At 39.4% G+C, this 18,097-nt stretch overlaps 5 protein-coding genes across 6 annotated transcripts in view; 3 read left to right on the forward strand and 2 right to left on the reverse strand.

Moving 5' to 3' along the window:
• LOC144089457 (uncharacterized) overlaps positions 1 to 1,368 on the reverse strand; it is a 28,173-nt gene extending 26,805 nt beyond the window's left edge. Inside the window, exon 1 of the mRNA XM_077620315.1 lies at positions 1,073 to 1,368. The gene's annotated coding sequence lies outside the window, so the exon portion shown is untranslated. The remainder of the gene's footprint in view (positions 1 to 1,072) is intronic.
• Positions 1,369 to 2,651: 1,283 nt separating this feature from the next.
• Positions 2,652 to 4,496, forward strand: LOC144090087 (syncoilin-like). The gene is made up of 3 exons (XM_077621404.1): positions 2,652 to 3,065; positions 3,871 to 4,281; positions 4,350 to 4,496. The coding sequence occupies exons 1-3, from the start codon at positions 2,652 to 2,654 to the stop codon at positions 4,494 to 4,496; spliced, it is 972 nt and encodes a 323-aa protein (XP_077477530.1).
• A 77-nt stretch (positions 4,497 to 4,573) lies between these two features.
• On the reverse strand, positions 4,574 to 9,153 carry LOC144090032 (histone-binding protein RBBP4). The gene is made up of 11 exons (XM_077621327.1): positions 9,001 to 9,153; positions 8,366 to 8,513; positions 8,154 to 8,299; positions 7,297 to 7,470; positions 7,098 to 7,213; positions 6,867 to 7,027; positions 6,678 to 6,804; positions 6,522 to 6,599; positions 5,435 to 5,569; positions 5,239 to 5,349; positions 4,574 to 5,157 (listed from the first exon to the last, which is right to left on the reverse strand). The coding sequence occupies exons 1-11, from the start codon at positions 9,014 to 9,016 to the stop codon at positions 5,095 to 5,097; spliced, it is 1,275 nt and encodes a 424-aa protein (XP_077477453.1). The 5' UTR covers positions 9,017 to 9,153; the 3' UTR covers positions 4,574 to 5,094.
• Positions 9,154 to 9,160: 7 nt separating this feature from the next.
• Positions 9,161 to 11,112, forward strand: zbtb8os (zinc finger and BTB domain containing 8 opposite strand). Its single transcript, XM_077621328.1, has 7 exons — positions 9,161 to 9,338; positions 9,766 to 9,790; positions 9,873 to 9,994; positions 10,061 to 10,143; positions 10,403 to 10,455; positions 10,560 to 10,596; positions 10,676 to 11,112. The coding sequence occupies exons 1-7, from the start codon at positions 9,257 to 9,259 to the stop codon at positions 10,760 to 10,762; spliced, it is 489 nt and encodes a 162-aa protein (XP_077477454.1). The 5' UTR covers positions 9,161 to 9,256; the 3' UTR covers positions 10,763 to 11,112.
• Positions 11,113 to 11,702: 590 nt separating this feature from the next.
• On the forward strand, positions 11,703 to 17,678 carry khdrbs1a (KH domain containing, RNA binding, signal transduction associated 1a). Of its 2 annotated transcripts, XR_013305254.1 has the most exons (11): positions 11,703 to 12,076; positions 12,969 to 13,096; positions 13,267 to 13,383; positions 14,454 to 14,600; positions 14,674 to 14,795; positions 14,863 to 15,118; positions 15,235 to 15,311; positions 15,400 to 15,461; positions 15,569 to 15,745; positions 17,282 to 17,342; positions 17,416 to 17,678. XR_013305254.1 is itself a non-coding variant. In XM_077621285.1 (9 exons), the coding sequence occupies exons 1-9, from the start codon at positions 11,986 to 11,988 to the stop codon at positions 15,676 to 15,678; spliced, it is 1,110 nt and encodes a 369-aa protein (XP_077477411.1). In that variant the 5' UTR covers positions 11,703 to 11,985; the 3' UTR covers positions 15,679 to 16,646. The 2 variants fall into 2 exon arrangements, 1 of the variants encoding a protein (XP_077477411.1); XM_077621285.1 differs by lacking the exons at positions 17,282 to 17,342; positions 17,416 to 17,678 and having other exon boundaries at positions 15,569 to 16,646.
• Positions 17,679 to 18,097: the final 419 nt, after the last annotated feature.

Consider the following 18,097-nt stretch of genomic DNA (forward strand, 5'->3'; position numbering starts at 1 on the left):
TTTGTGGGCGTGGCCTATTTTTGGGGCCTACAATAAGTCACGTGGGTCAAAAAAATGAACAATAAAATGACAAAAAAATAAATAAAAATTACACTGGAGTATAAATCGCATTTTGGGGGAATTTTATTTGATTTAAACAAAAAAAAACACGGGATGGGCACCAACATTTTTTTTTATCGGGTGGGAGTGGCCTATTTTTTGGCCTACTCTAAGTCGCACTAAAATACGCAGAAAAGTTTGACGTATCAAGCGTATTTTTACAACTAACGACTATCAAAATACACATCTTTGAACCCTCCATGGGGTTTAGATCAGGGATTTTTTAGTTTTTTCTCCACCTGGGAAGCCTTTAGAGATTGTTGCCATTGACTAACTGGTACTTGCCTTGTTTTTTAAAGGCGGAAAATCAACAATAACACGGTCAACAAGTATTTATACTACGTACACGCACATTTTCAGCGAGTGTGTGCATGCGTGTGTGTGCCAGTGAGATGAGACACAATAGTGTTCATTGTTACCCGCTCGGCAACCAAGAGAAGCAAGACAGGTCTTCAATGACCTTTTTATTTTTTTATTTTTTGGGTCTCCCTCAAGGCCAACCCGAGCAAATGTCCCACACCCATTTTTTTCCCACACATGCTTCTACGCCACCAGGATGTATTTCTCACATTACAGTATAGTTTTCCACCTGAGCCATCTTTCTTTAATTGCCCTTAATGATGTGATTTTTTTCGTTTTTAATACGATGTTTTAAAGTGTTTCATGTCAAATGTTGACGTTTTTTTCTGCCACGTGTTGTATATACGTTGTGCCTGTTTATTTGTTTGTTTGTTTGTTTGTTTTCTGTTTACTCGGACTGCCATGTTGTTTGTTTTTGTCTTGTATGTTTGTGAGTTTTTTAATTAAACAGTAATATCAAACAATTGGGATTCAACCATGTTGTTTGGAGCTTTGAATAGTTTCATTACCAACTCGCGTGTGTTTGTATCCGTTCTATTTCCATAGAGAAACTTAACCATAAAAACGAGCGAAAATGACATTTTAACATTTATAAAATGAAAAAGATGCTTACCTCGTTAAACTTTTATGGCTTGGCTTCAGCCTCTCTCCATTTGCAGCTTTCTTTTCCACTTTTAAGTCCGAAACTTTAGCGAAACGAGGACGAACGTCAGGTGGAACATTTCCGTGAGAGGCAAACAAGAGCCTGGAAGTCCCGTGGGTTTGAGTATCGAGTGGGTTTTTCGGGGGTTTCAGCCACGATTTTTGGTTTCCCAGCGTTTTAGGACGCCCCACCGGGGCTGAGGAGGAGAAATGGCGAGGAGAGTTGGCGTTTGTTCGGGTAGACGCCAAGACAGCGGCCCACCTGGAGGAGGTTGGCTCATCAGGTGTGGGTGCGGCATGGCGGTCTGTGTCACAGCGACACTCAATGGCCAAATGGGGGAAGTGCTATTTACATTACAGATAGGTAAACATACACGGAGTTATTTTACAGTGGTTACTATACGAAAGACCGTTAGCCTTTTACGGAATAAGTCACTTTTTTAAAATTACTTTTTTAAAGAAAATTATTGGACATGTTATGGTTTTAGGAGCGTGTCAAATACATGAAAGTTACTGTACTAATAAAATTGTATTTGTAGAAAATGAATTTATGACAGAATGGCAATATCATTTTACAGTGGTTACTATACGAAAGACTGTTAGCCTTTTACGGAATAAGTTGCTTTTTTTTTAGTTTTTTAAAGAAAATTCTTGGACATGTAATGATTTTAGGAGGGTGTCAATAAATAAAGTTACTGTACAAATAAAATTGTATTTGTGGAAAATTATTTTTTTGACAGAATGGCAATATGAGAATGATGGTTAGCATGCTAACATGCTAGTGTTTAAACTTTTTTTTTCTCTGAGACGATTTATTAAAAGATGCAATGGTCAACTCGAAATAAAATAAATTAAATAGATGATCAGAATTTTTTTAAATGGGTTTTGAAATTTATAAATTATTTGGCAGTTGGGGGTGATGACTCAGCACAAGTTGGAATTAATTTGATTTCTATGCCATTAAATTAGCAACAAGCAACAAAATGATGCAAAATCATAAAGATATTTGAAAATATATATGCTTATAGCCCCTTTATAGAAAAAAATCAACACAGTTCACTCCATTTATTTCAACATATTGTCAGGTTTTGAGTGACTATCCTTATTTCAGCTTCTTGTTTAATAAAAATTATAATTATAATTTACTAAGGGCTAATAAAAACTGGTCCACAGGCCGTAGTTGGGTCACCCCCAATATAGAACTAAATAACTTCAGCCAAACTGGTATAATATTACCACACAGACTCTAGTTGTTATTAATAAACACAAGCGTCTTTAGCTAGCGATATAAAACACGGTGGAAAGATTCAGAAAAAAACAACAACAACTTTCCAAACTACCACTTAAACCGAGTGAGTATCAATTAAGTATAAACAATGACTTGTAATTAATCAATACTAAATGTCATTAGGATTGAAGACTTAAAGTAGTATTGCTTGTTTTTTAATCTCTTTGAGCTTGTTATGCAAATTAGCAAATGACAATGGAATCTGTCTTTGGTGATCATTTGATTGACGACGTCGTTAATCAGAGCTTGTTTTCCAGTCATTATGGACGATTGGCTAACAGAAGAGACGTCCGCAGAAGTCATTCAATTTCCTGAAGACATCAGACAAAGTGTTGATGACAACCTTTCTAAAGTAGATCAACCAAAAATGGAGAACGTGGGAGAAATGCTGGAACGTTGCGTCCTCCAAGTTTCCCGTTTGGAGACGCAACGAGAAGATCTGCTCCGAGAGTTCCTGACGTTGAGGGAGCCCATGACCCAAGCGGTGGACCGTCTCAGGGGGAACTTGGTGGAAAACCAGAGGCTCCTCACCCTGGCTCGAATGGACCATGAAGATGTTCTGGAGAAAATGCAGGAAGTGAAGAGGAAACTCTTCAAGGCGGCCAGAGACGGAATCCGTTGCCAGGTGACCCTGGCTGAACTTGAGTACCAGGTGGCTCAAGACGCCCTAACAGAGGTCAGATAAAAGTTTTAGCTAGCGGGGGGTGTCGTAGCCTGTTCTGTATGTGATGGAGATTGTGGGATTTGCAATTTTCAGGCCTTATCGGTGAGCTAGAAGAAGTTTTAGCTTCTTTTACGGGGGCTTTAACTAACTTTTTTTTATTTTAATAAGCTGCTATGTGATGGTTTTATATTTATTTCATTTAAAATAAAGCATTGGGGAACGCCCACTTTTTTCCAGCAATTCTGGTTGTGACATCACAACCCCAAATTGAAGATCGTGTTTACTGCGCTAGCAAATTGATTTTGACAGAAAGGTCAGTGAGGTCATAGATTTGTTTGTGGGCGGGGCAAAAGCATCTGAAAAAGGAAAACAAAATGCTGTTTTGGCCCGAATATAAGACGACCCACCTCTTGGAAAAAAGTATTTTTGAACACCAAATTCAATTTCTATACAAACATAATGACATTACATCTGAACCAAATGATTATAACACCTAATTTGTATCTACATTTTTGGGATGGATTTGAATGCCCCAAACTTTGTCTGCTTTTAATTTAAAGTCACATACAGAAGTATTTCCTAGCACGTATAACTGTCAAATACAAATTCTGCTTTTCTAAAACCCTTACAGGCGTCTAATTGGCTGCCACTGAAAGCATTCGATGTTCAATTCATTTTGACTAGGAGGTGCTAATGAACATACATTCGTTCATTTCCCCCTCCCAGCCAAAATGGATTGTACGTCTAGCACCGTCAACATAACCGTTTCTCCACAGCAATTATATTTAACAGGCTATTTTCATGACATTTCTTGTAGGAGGAGCTTAAATCCCAAATCCAAGATCTAACCGAGGAGTTGCTTCATCTCCAGGAGTCCCACCGAAACCGCCTCCACTCTTTGAGGGATCGAACCGTCGAGCCTTTCCGACCGAGAGCCGCGAGCGACGTGGGTCTGTGCCGTCAAGCCTCCGTCCGTCTCCAACGCCGCCTCAGCGTCAACGTTCAAAATCTGGAGAGCTGGTACGAGCCCCGACTCATAGCGCTACTGAAGAGGAGGCAGTTCGGCGAGAAGGCCTTGCGCGCTAGTAGTGAACAGGGACTGAGCTTCAGGGCCCAATTAGAGCCCCTTAGACAGGAAGTCCAAAGACTAGAGGAGAACAAGGGCCAACTGGAGTTAAGGATCAACCTGAAGGAGCAGGAAAGGGAGGAGCTTATTGCCCAGCACAAGGTAAGACAGGTGAAAAATGAGAATGGATGCTTGATAGAGTTCAATTTTTTGGTTTCTTCTCCAAGCAGGAGGCCGAGGAAGAACTGAAACAGGAGCTGGGAAAACTAGCACTGGACATTGAGATTAAAAAAAGACAGAAAAAAGATTTGGAGGCCCTCACAAATGATATTTTAGAAGAAATGGCTCATCTCAAGTCATTTTTGACTTTTCTGTAGAAAACAGGTGACATAAGAATTTGGTTAAACAAAAAAAAGATGGTGGAGATCCACATTGAAATGACAAAGCAGAGGAATTAAGTCCAAATATTTATTAGGAATATACTTAGGTACACAAGAGTTCAGATGCAGCACAAGAAAAGAAAGAAAAAAAAAACAGAAAATGAAGACGAAAAAGATTTTCAAGGAGATGCAAGCAAGACAGGCATGAAAATTCCTACTACTTCTTCTGCACAAATAAAGTGGAAACCTTCGTATGTACATTTGTATAAAAAATGGATCTTAGTAGAAACGCGCTGAGGAAAAAAAAAAAAAACTAACCCTAACTCAGGAAACGATAAGGAAAAATTAATTTCTAGAAGAAAAAGAACCAGAATGACAGACATTTTTGATGGTTTGGTCACATTAAACAACTGGGGATGAAAAAAAAAACTGACCTTAAATACACCGCAATGTTATGTTATGATTAAAAAACAAACAAAAAAAACACTGGTGCCCAAAATGTAAAATTTAAAAACAAGTGCTTATGCACCCAACAGTGGAAAGAGATCATTGAAATAAGCAGGTCAGAAAAAAAAGAAAGATGAGAAGACCGGATTCACGCCTGAACTTCAGAATCCGCTACGCCTTCTGGATCTTCATCGTTGTAGATGTTTTCCGCCTGTGGAAGAACCACAAAAATTATCTAAACGTGGAATGGACCATGCTGAGACGAACGCCGTTTCCCGTGAAGACTAATTACCATCTGCCAGACTTGCATGATGTTGTCCTCGGACACGGAGCAGATGACCCACGGCTCGTTGGGATTCCAAGAGAAGTCGGAGATTTTTGCCGTGTGTCCACCATGAATGAACTAGGGGGGAAAAAAATATACATATATATATTTTACAAACTGCTCTGTAATAATGTGAGGTAATACAGCCAATGAAATAAGAGACCAGGAGCTCAGGGGGGCCGTCCTCCGCATCTTCGGGCGACTGCTCCTCGCCAATCTTACTGAGATCCCACACGTTTAGCCTCCGGTCTGTGCCGCTTGAAGCCAGAATGGTTTCATTATGGGGAGACCACTGGACCTGTTGTGTCAGATTTGGGGACAGATTTACCATTTTTGACTGTTTTCACAACTCAAAAAAACAGCCTAGCTATTCAGCTTAACGTTACTATGCCAACGGGAAATATTACTCGCATATAAGCCGCCCTCAGTATAAGACACACCCTTTAATTTGCCTTAAAATCGTTAAATTTGACAATTTCTCGCGTATAAGCCGCCTCGTGATTCACAATTTTCACCCCCATATTCGTGGTTTTAATAGGGAGTACAAATGCGTTACTTTGAAGAGAAAATCTAAAGAAAAATCATCATGGTATTTCTGAGATACTGTATGAATCTAAAAGCAGATTAGGGTCAATAGCCTTAGGCAAGGGTGTCAGACTCGGGTTGGTTCGCGGGCCACTTTAACGTCAACTTGATTTTTAGATATAATATTTAGATTTATGAATAAATGGATCAAAAGAACTGGATTAAAAGCCCTAAATATTCAGTTTTTTATAGATCTAAAACAATGTTTATTTTAGCTTTTTTTTCTCTATTTTTAGATTTTACAAAATGATTTTTGAACTAAAAATGGATTAAAAAATTACAATGATTAATTTAAAAGGGGGAAAATCAGGAAATTTAATATACATCTATACTCTTCATTTTAATTTGATCCTAAAACAGAAAGTTGGCACTCATGATTTACTTTCTCGGGCCACACAAAATGACCCGGCGGGCCAGATTTGGCCCCCGGGCCGCTACTTTGACACGTGTCCTAAGGAATTAATTCATCCAGTAATGGTTGTTTTCTTACTGCAAAACTGAAAATAACCAACAAACAGTAAATGTTACTTTCCCGACATCTACTGGCATAGCGATTTTTTTGCGCATCTAAGCCGTACCCTTGATTCAGTCATTTTTTAAAAGTTACAATTACGGCTTATACGCAAGAAAACACCGACTGAAGTGGATGATCGGTTTTATTTTACCTGGAAAATCTCATCTTTATGAGATTCAAAGGAGTGCAGCTTGAGCTTCAGATTCCTCAGGTCCCACAAAGCCACGGTCTACAAAAAGACAAACGAGTTTAAAAAAATAAAATTAAATTACGACAACCGGGTCCACTCCCACGATCGCCATCCCACCTTGTCCGCGGAGCCGGTGGCCAGGATGAACTCGCTGTACGGGTTGAAAGACAAGCAGTTGACCTCGGCCGTGTGGGCGTCCACCGCGTGACTGGGCTTGGAGGTGTTGTTAGACCGCGTGTCCCAGCTTTAGGAAACAATTGGAAGTCAGGTCGGAAAGCGCCTTGTGCCGGGTTCGATTTCACTCACATCATGAGTTTCTGGTCATCGGCCACCGAGCCAAAGAGGGACTCGTGGAGGAGATGCCAGGAAACGTCCTCCACCACGGCGGTGTGGCCCGTGAAGATGGTCTTGGCGTCCACGATCTTGCCCTCCTTGGGCACGGTGCTGATGTCCCACAAGCAGATCGTCTAAAAAGAAAAGACCGTCATAAGATGGCTTCTTTAGGCTTTTTTTACTCGAGAAGGGGGGAAAATTTACGTGATCATCGGAAGCACTGAGGAGACACCCGCTGAGGTTGGGGTTCCAGGAGAGACCGTAGCCCTCTTTCTGGTGACCCCGCAAGCGAAGGTCCGGTGTGCACTCCCCCGAGGGATCTGCGAGGAGGGAAATGTTGTAAAATAAGCCGGAGGAGGAGTGGTGGTGGCGAGTCCACGACTTTGGAGCGTGGTGGAGTCACCTGGTTTGGAAGGGTGCTTGGTGTAATCAAAGACCAGCACGTCGCTGGTGGGGGTTTTGGTGGCGATAATGCAAGGGTTCTGGGGCATGTAGCGGGCTCTGTTGACTTCTCCCTCGTGGTTGATTTTGATCTCAATTTCGATCTTGCCGCTCACAGAGCCAAAACCGCCAAACTCTGGAAAAAAAGGGTAAAAAAAACATTGGGGTTAAAATGAGGAGATGTCCAGATCGCAGATTTTTACACTCAAATCCAAGACACCTGAATTGTAGAAACCACCGATACCAAGTCCTGATGCATGAAATTGATTAAGTAGGGCATAAAAGTACTATATCTAAATGTATTTTGTGCATGCAATTTGAAGCAGAATTAAAAAAAACATCAAATAAACTTCAACCAATGCAAAAATTGAGCTATTTTAGTTCTTTTTTTCCTTACCTGTTTGTTTCAGTAGTGTCAAAATAGTCTGTATTTCTATAAATATTTTGTGCACGCAATTTGAAGCAGAATAAAAAAAAATCTTCAAATAAACTTCAACCAATGCAAAATTGAGCTATTTTAGCTATTTTTTCCTTACCCGTTTGTTTCAGTAGTGTCAAAATAGTCTGTATTTCTATAAATGTTTGCATTATACTTTGCCAATTTATGTCTTAACCCAAGAACTGCCATAGCAAAACATGAAAAAATAATAATACTTTTTAACCCAATTCTGATCCTCTGAAAAATACACGATTAAGGCTAATTTCCCCAAATTCTGATCAGGGACATCCACTTTTTTAACCTATATAAAAACTTTATTCTGGATAAACCAAAAAAAAATCCAAGAAACTGGATTGCACTTGCAGGTAACTACAATTTACCTCCTTTCTCACTGTCATAGTGGGAGGCATCAAACTGGGCATCGTCGTTGGGGAGCTGAACGCTGGCAATTACGAGGTGATTCTGCTCATCTGAGGTGTGCGTCCCCAACACCAATCTGTGTACGCTGTAGTCCTTTCCTTCCGGTCTGCAAAAAAATAAAAGACATTGACGCCAAAAGCTTTATGGTGTTTTGACGGCAGCGTTGACCTACCTGGTGACATCTGGCAGCCACTGGGCCGTAAGACTGGGCCATTCCAGGGCATGAGTCATGACCAGGTCGTAAAGAAAAGGAGTGTTTTTCTTCCATATTTTATACTCCTCATTTATGACCCTCTCTTCCACGGCATCGTCAAAGGCAGCTACAAAAAAAGGCAAAAATGTTATTGTTAACGTGATTAACATGGTAAAGCTTGAGAGATACCGCATCTCTCTACATTAAAATGATTTAAACATGACAGACGCATACGTTATACGTCAGATAATGCCCGACTTAATATTCGGCTTGTACTTCTTAATTGACGCTAATACGCTAATACGGGGCTGCACATTACTCAAGTGAGACGAATAATAAATTAAAAAGTACCACCGTCCATAACCGAGTACAGGTAACTCATTTAATTCCAAAATGGAGGGAGAAATTACACCACACGAGTAGATTAAACCTGTGTATTTATTTAGCAGGCTCGTGGTAGCTAATGCTACAACGGCTAACTGCTAGCTTGCGCGTTTCTAACAATGAAAGCGATGCGGGCAGTCGTGCCAAAGCCCGTACAACTAGTCCAACTCTTTCAATAAAAGCCTTTAACCGAGTTTAGGCAAATGCATTCAAATAATGACCAGCCTTACCTTCTTTGTCACCCATAGCGCTTTTGTTAGAGAGCTAATACTTGTGCAAACGCGTCTTGAAAGAGCGAGCGCCGAGACAACACGACGAGCGCTTGCAATGGCGCCAACTCCGCGGAGCACGGATAACCAATCGCTGAGCGGAAACTCAACCGGAAGTGCGACACGGCTTCCGTGCCCCGCCCCGTCCACCATGTTGGAGAACCACGGTCAATTCCGACATGCTACAGTTTCGCCTTCGATACTCACGACGAGCTAAATGGACGACCGGCAGCTGGACTTGACAGAGGCGCAAAAACAAACTAAATTGAGGCTCCCTAGCATTTTGAAGAAATATGAATGTGAGTGAAACGTCGCTACAATGCTAGTATCGCTTTTCCAAGCTCTGCGTGTTGTTATTATGTTTCTATTGAAAAATCTAGAGTTCATACTAGGGTTGTCACGATCACATTTTTGCACCCGAATCGCCTGCGTTTGAGAAAGTACCGATACTTTGCTAATTAATTCAATTCAAAACTTACATTTTTCCGATCTAAACATGATCTCGCATCTGATTTCTAATCAAGTGATCGCTAATTCTCATACACTGGATTATTTTATTCCTTGTAGCGATGTTGTTAGTGCACAATTCATTTGCTAAATTCAAATCACCAAGCCCTAATGACAAGTATGGCTAACTTTTACTTACTGTAAAATGAAACACTCAAAAAAGCAAGATGTGAATGATTACTAAAGTTATTCCCTATTTTCTTTCATTATTTTTTTTAGACTTGGATCATACAGCAGATGTGCAGTAAGTTTCTTATCACTTCAGAATTTGGATTTTTGCAATGGGTGTGCTAATTTTCTATTATTATTTTTTCCCCGTCTCCAAGAATCCACTCCTGGGGGAACACTCTCGAAGAAGCCTTTGAGCAATGCGCCATGGGAATGTTCGGGTACATGACAGATACCGAAACCGTGGAACCCACAAACACTGTAGAAGTGGTGTCAGAGGGTGAGGGATTAGAGCACAATTATGGATTTAATACAAATAATAATGCTTTGCCCCGCCCATTTTCAGGAGACGACCTGGAATCGCTGCTCTTCCATTTCCTCGATGACTGGCTGTACAAGTTTAGTGCAGTTGATTTCTTTGTTCCAAGGGTAAGTAGGGTTCTCAAAACAAAACAAAAAAATCTATATATGTATTGAGATTTTTTATTTTTTTAAGCGTTAACTCATTGCCTGCTATTGATGGAGATAAGGCGTTTCATTATTTTGCTTCAAGTCTTATTTTTTGGGGGTAGATATTTATAGTTTGGAATGTGCTTAAGTGGATGACTTACATTGTTACAATTTTTTATAAAGTAGCAATTTGATATTGTTACATAATCCATTGTGATTTTCCTTTCTCTTTTGATAGGAAGTTAAGGTTTTGAACATTGACAGAAGTCATTTTAAGATTCGCTCTATTGGGTAAGGTTTTTTTTTTTTCCTATGTGAAAATACAATAAAATATATCTTTTTTTTTTTTCATTTATTGCATCTCTCATCCTCTGCACTAATTTTATGTGTTGAAGATGGGGTGAAGAATTCTCATTGTTGAAGCATCCACAGGTATGAATCCTGGAAAAAAAATATTTGGGAGAAAAATGAACTAAAGTGACCAAAAATGTTTTTTTTTTTTCCCCTCTAGGGAACAGAAGTGAAAGCAATTACATATTCTGCAATGCAAATCTACGACAGCGAGAAACCAGAAATATTCGCAATTGTTGATATTTGATCCTCGACTGGTTGATTTGTTAAGAACTTGATCATAGAATTGTTAAATATTACTTGCTGTTTTTAAATTATAATACGAAATGTTTTTAAAAGTCATATTTTATCATACTATAACATCAGTGGGGTCCAATCACCGACTTGTTGCCCAGTTGTTAAAATATCATTGACTATGTCCTGCATAAGAAGCTTAAATTAAGCCTACATTGCAGTTCTCACTTAAAGAGAAAAAAAGAAGTATTTTGTTTTCCATAAATTATTTTGTTCTCGAAATTATTTCTCTACTGTAAATAGAAGCAACCATCGTTGTATTATGCTCTGTATAAAACAATAATAAAAATAGGATAAATGAAATATTCTTGTGTTTCTCTACCAAAGTATATTGCAGAAAAAAAGTGCATCAAAGTTGTTTGTAAAATTGTCTTGGCTTGAGTGCGAGTACACTTGCCATATTTAATAGTTCTACATCATATTGTAAATTGCGTCTGTTATGAGTGATTTATAAAGATTTTGGAGATATTATAATAAAAATGTTAGCTGATATAGGCTCTCCTGAGGATAGAAATCAAATCTTTGTTGTTATTTGCGCACGTCCATTGATAATTATGTTGTTGACAACTTATTTATTTATTACTTATTTATATTGTTTATTTATTTGTTATTATTGATCATGTATTTTTTTGTTTGTTGTTATTTGTGCACTGCGTGGTGAAGCTTTAAATCTAATGATACTTATAAAATAACAAAAGCATTCGATTCAATTAGGAGTAGATAAGTTATGTAATGTGAAAACCCTCAATTTGTGCAAAAAAAATTCCCCATAAGAACATGATATTAACCACAAAGGGCAACACTTTAACATCAATGTTGAAAGTATGTGAATATTAATTTTAGGTGCATTTTTAGGCAAAGGATTCACCGACTCCGAAATATGACGTCACATCCGGGAAGATAGCCTCTTTTCCTCCCCAATCAAATATACAGCTGCGCCATCATCTCCTCTTTGTCCATTGACGAAAGTCGACAGAACGCACCGCAGCCACGACGGACAAAATTACCACGACGCCGTTGGATGAAAGGACTTTTGTCTTTTCGCAACCCACTTTTGTTTGAAAGCTCGGCGCGGGGAGTGACGCTCACTTTCGGCGGCGTTCGCGAGGTTTCGAGCCCCGGCGAGTGCTAACAAAAGCCCCATTCGGGTCCGCCATCGTTAACGGCGAAAGCAAAATGGAAGACACCAAGTACCTGCCGGAGCTCCTGGCTGAAAAAGACAGCCTGGATTCGTCATTCACCCACGCAATGAAGCTAATATCTGCAGGTAAGTGGATTTTGACCGTTTTATTAGCTTTGCGGCGCTCAATGCTAACTGTCGGCTAGCGGACGGCTTTCCTTCATCCTTGAAATACGTCCCGTTGAACAATGGGAAATTAAACACGTGGTGTTTGCTAATGTAGGTCAACCATCATTGCTTTCACGCACATAAAATATTGCATTCGACGACTGTAGTCGTTAATTGTAGTTAATTTATTTACATTTCCATTTAGTTGAATGTGGACTATTCTTAAACGGATTGAATTGCAGGCTTTTATTGTCATTATACAAGTATGGAATGTAATGCTTCACGAAGTGCACAAATGCCAACAAACAAAAATAAATAAATAACCAATACACAAAAACAAAAAATAGTAAATAATTTATCAATCAGTAAATAGTCGTATGTAGTCCTAATATAAATAACTAGGAAAGTGCACAAATAAGAACGAAATAAAAAATCAATACACAATGAAAAATAAATAAATAGTCATTTAATAAGTACTCACATTATTACAATTACACATTAATACAAATTAATAAGTAGGGAAGTGCACAAATAACACCAGACAAAAAATACAAAATCAACACAATATTAATGAATAATAAACAAATAACCAATACATAAGTAATAAATAAAGTCACATAAGGAGTCACAACATAAGTAGGGGTGTGCAAAAATAACAACAACCAAACAGCAGATAAATAATAAATAAATAATCAATAAATAAGTAGTCAACATGTATTGTGTGCTGCGTTATTATCAGTTATTCTTGATTGGCTCCACATGAAAATAGCCAATTATGGAATATGCTTCAATTATTCACCCAATATGATCTGCAGAAATATCACCTTAACTTGGGTAGTTGGGTTTTAATCATGGCTTGTTCTTTGCGCAGAGATTGATAGGATCCAAAAGGGTGAAATCAAGAAAGAACCAGAAAAGGAGACATACCTGGACCTCTTTACTACACAGACACTAAAGCTTAAAGAGCGTGTACTTATCCCTTCCAAGCATTATCCCAGGGTAAGCAATTTTGTTGGATAAAAGTAAATGCATGATTATAAAATTGACTCAAAACAAGGTTAAGAGCAAAGGGTTCTGAGTTTGGCTTATTATTTGCATACGATACTTCTGTTCAAAGAAAGATGCTTAATATCCTCAATGTTGAATTTTGTTTTTTTCTTCTCTTGTAGGTGAACTTTGTCGGCAAGATTTTGGGGCCTCAGGGCAGCACTATCAAGAGGCTACAAGAGGAAACAGGGGCCAAGATTTCAGTTTTGGGGAAAGGCTCCATGAGGGACAAGACTAAGGTTTGTATATGTAGATTTTTTTTTGTTTTCAGAATTTTGTACGGTTGTCATTTCACCATCTAACCGTATTTTCTCGCATAGATGTCGCTTTTGTCGCTTAAAAAAATGATGACTAAATTGAGGGTGCGGCTTATATGCGCATAAATTAGAGCGGACATGCACGAAACGCCATAACAGACAATGCGGCCGTTACGGTCATTTATTTCAAAATAGAGAAAAGATAAACAGATAAAAAACGCTTGAAAAAATGTATTTTGAGGTATATGAATGAAATTCAAGGAAAAAAAGGTATCTTGCATAAAACGTGAAATTACCCAGGCATGACAAACTAGACCGCTATGGACACTTCCTGGTTGAACTGGTCACGTGACTTCCTTTTTGAATTCGTCCAACTTGAGTGCCAACTTTCTGTTTTAGGATCAAACTAAAATGAAGAGTAGATGTATATTACATTTCCTGATTTTCCCCCTTTTAAATCAATGTTTGTCATTTTTTAATCACTTTTTCTGTGTTTTTAGTTCAAAAATCATTTTGTGAAATCTAAAAATATAGAAGAAAAAAAAGCTAAAATAAACATGTTTTAGATCTATAAAAACTGAATATTCAGGGCTTTTAATCCAGTTCTTTTAATCCATTTATAAATAAAATCTAAATATTATATCTAAAATGGTCCGGCCCATATAAAATCGAGTTGACGTTAATGCGGCCCGCGAACCAACCCAAGTCTGACACCCTTGCCTTAGGATATCGACCCTAATGTGCTTTTAGATTCATACCATATCTCAGAAATACCACGATGATTTTTCTTAAGATTTTCCCTTCAGCTTAACACAATTATACTCCCTATTAAAACCGTGAAGGTGAAAATTGTGAATCTGGGGTGGCTTATACGAGAGAAATTGTAAAATTCAACGATTTTAAGGCCATTTTAAGGGTACGGCTTATACGCGGGGGCGCCTAATATGCGAGAAAATACGGTAGTTTCATTGGATCTTTCAGAATATTTATTAATTGTGGATCAAAATGACATTTTGCCTTTTCCTCGTTTCAATTATTTTTTGTTCTTACAGGAGGAAGAGCTGCGGACTGGCGGGGAAGCCAAATATGCTCACCTTGCTATGGAGCTGCACGTTTTTATCGAAGTGATGGCCCCCATTCCGGACGCTTACCTTCGCATGGCTCACGCCATGGACGAAGTCAAAAAGTTCCTGATTCCAGTACGTGTCGCTCCAACCGCTTGTCGACGAGCAATTATTCTTATTTTTTTTTAACGAGACCACTCTTTCACAGGAGCCCGGCGAGTACGATCCATACATGGACCCCCACTTCCTCAACGGTTCCCACGACGGTTCAGCCAGGGGGCGAGGACAAATGGGACGAGGCCGAGGCGGACCGCCAGGCGCCGGACCCAGGTGAGACTAAAAGTGACGGGAGACGACCTAGACCCCGCTAACGTGCCGACCCCCCCCCTTCCCACAGAGGGCGCGGACTTCCCCGCGGCGGTCCTCGGGGGGGTATGCGCGGCGGAGCCCCACGAGGAGCCATGGGCCGAGGCAATTCGCGGGGCGGGCCGGCCGGTAGAGGCGTCCCCGCGGCTCCCAATCGAGGGGGCGCCGCCGCCCGTTCAAGACCCCCCGCGGCCGGGGCGCCCAGGATGCTCCCCGCCGCCGCCCTTTCCCACCAGCAAGTCCCCCCCTCGGGCACCCAACCCAAACCCGAGTCCTATGAAGACTATGTAAGCTATCAAACATAGCTTTCTTACTTCGACGCCCCAAATAAATGGTTTATCAAACGCACGCCTCGACGTCTTTTCGCCGAGATAATGTACTCGGTGATTTATCTTCCTTCCAGCCTGCTTATGAGGATTCATATGCAGAGCCCGCCTATGAGGGGTATGAAAATTATTATAACCAACAGCCCGTGCCCACGTAAGTCCAAAGACGGAGACCACAACCAGCCGTCGGGTTTTAACGTACGCACCGGCAAATGCGCTTAGGTTTGAATTCTCTGTTTCAGCGATACCGAGTACTACGATTACGGACACGGAGAGCCCCAGGAAGCCGCCTACGAGCAATACGGTGAGCGTTTCGAGACGTGTTTCTTCTTTAAACGTGCACTCTGCACTCGGAAAAATATTAAACGCCCGACATCTTTCTTTTTTTTCTTCTTTCTCCCATGCCTTCAGGTCAGGAGGACTGGGACAGCACGTGGTCGGCCGCCGCGGCCGGCGGCAAGGCCGCCCCGGCCAGGCAGGCCAAAGGAGCCTATAGAGAGCATCCCTATGGGAGATTCTGAACAGCTACTGGTAGAGAGTTGCCACGGCAACAGTGTCTTCAAATGTAACTCGCTAGCAGTTTCAAAAGTAATTTCCCTCCCTTTTTTTCCCCTTTTCGTGGTTTAGTTTGTTTTGACAGTTTTTTTTATGGGTACCAATTTTCTTTGGATGTGTTAAGATTTTTTTCCGGCGCTAAAAGATGATAAGTTTTTGTCGTGGTATACTGTGTTTGCATTTAATAACTGTTACGATGCGTAGTTGGCACTTCTAGCGTGGAAAACGTGCAAAAAGTGACGTTCTTATTTTTAAGTGGTACTTTCTGGTTTCTATTTTAATGATGTGGCGAAAGAAAATATCCAGCTTGATTATTAGTCATTAACAAGTGAAACAAAAAGAGGAGCTTAATTTGCCATTTAAAATCTTATTTTAGAGTCCCCGCAAATCTTAGATGAATCTAGACCTTTTGTCAAGGCACTTAATTAACCCTTAATGGTAATATAGTTTAAAAAAAATAGTCCCGATAATCTGAAAAAGTCACATAATTACAACAACAACCAAAAAAAAAATACTAATGGCCAAACCGTTGTCAGTGTTTGTACGGAAGGCTGCAGCCTCCTTAATATTTTGTACATAACCGTAGGCCAATTATGTTTTCTCGTAGACGCGTTAAAATGTGTACGTTGGGTTAAATAGGATTTCAAAGACGTTTTACTCAAATGTCTTTTCTGCCGTGCGCTGTTTTTAGGTTGAGCGTAGAGATGACAAAAAAAAAACATTTTGCATTTGTTGTACAACCCCAAAAAAAAAAAAAATCAGTTGGTGAAAATGTAAGTGTATTTAACGCTGAGCAAGCTACATGTGTACTTTGATTTTTTTGCTTTAAAAACAAAAGCGTGTTTTGACGTTGGCCGTACGTAGTGTGTTTTCCCTAAACTTTTAAGCTACATTTGTAATGTCACCCACAATAAAGCTCATCATTCCAAGGAAATTATGGTCTGCCAAATATTAGTTGGACTTGATGATATTATTTTGCTTGAATATGTATTGTCGCCAACCTTTAGTGTATCTCAACAATATTTCAAACCAAGCTTGCAGGGGTCTTGACTTTGAAGCAAAGTCATGCTGGCTGCTTTTTTAATAAAAGAAAAAAATGGCAGAGGGGAGGATTCTAAAAGCCAAAAGATCGCCACAAGAAGGTAAAACTAACCAACTCTCTTATTAGATCTTTTGTTTTATATTGTGACACGTACAAAGTAGTTTATCTTTCCAAATGCAACAAATATACTCAAATGACCAAATTATGCCATCCATCGGCTGTTGCCAGCAAAATATACCGTGTAAAACAAATTAAATGTATAATTTACTCCTTTAGCCTATCTGAACTCAGTAAATTGAAATTTAGTGGATTATAATATATCACCTTTAACCATATGTGGTAGTCATCCTGAAAATTAGTGCATCATAATATACTTTACATCTAACAATGTGGTAGAAATATCCTAATAATGGAAGAAAACAATTATGCTTGAGTTGGATAAAAATAGTTCTTTATAGATTTGCATGTTGGATTGTGGGAGTGTATGGAATATTTTGCATTGCCTTATTTTTGTCTCTCTTTTATAGGTGTTGAAATGTCTCACTGGTGGAGACAAAACTACTTCTGATCTCCATTTTGCCTGTTAAGGTCAGTAAATGCCAAAAAATGAATTTTTTTACGCTAAGGGCATTGACTAAAATTAATTTTGCTGCTTTGACAGGTCTAGAAAGAGACATTTGGAGCATGGAAAGATGAAAATGGACTTAGCAGAATGTATCCTGAGGAGACAAGTCATTTTTTCCCTTTTTTGGGAAAGAAAAATGTGTAAATAAATACTATATACCTGTTTTTGATGGGAAACAAAATTGCACTGTTAGCTTTATAAGTGTTTTTTTAAAATCTGGAATTGTCTCCATGTCCTATCACAAAGTGGAATACATTATAATGTAAATTATATTTTTAAGTCATGAGAGCATAAGATGTAGTGATGTATTTTTTCTCAAATAAATGCACTGTTTGAAAATGGATCTACTGAGTACACGCTCTATTGACTAGCATGTTATATTTATCGAACGGCCCTGACACAAAATGGCCGACAAATGACGACGCCCATCTCCGTTCAGTCAGCGCACATCAAAAGTCTACTTATATCCGTATAAAATCCACCCTCGCATTGACGTACAATTAAAAAATGTTTAACTGACCGTCAGCGTTGCCAGATTGGACGGGTTCCCTCCTATTTGACTTATTGACAAAGTCTCCGGAAGGGAGGAAAATGCACTGGGCGGGTCGATAAAATTTGGCATTTTTTAAGAAACCTTTTAATCACATCTAATCGTTTACAAAGTAATGTCTCGGAAACGAAGAAGTATAGCATATTCACTCCCAGGAAAGGTACACAT

The sequence above is a fragment of the Stigmatopora argus genome, chromosome 15 (genome assembly GCF_051989625.1).
Source record: "Stigmatopora argus isolate UIUO_Sarg chromosome 15, RoL_Sarg_1.0, whole genome shotgun sequence".
Taxonomy (NCBI): Eukaryota; Metazoa; Chordata; class Actinopteri; order Syngnathiformes; family Syngnathidae; genus Stigmatopora; species Stigmatopora argus.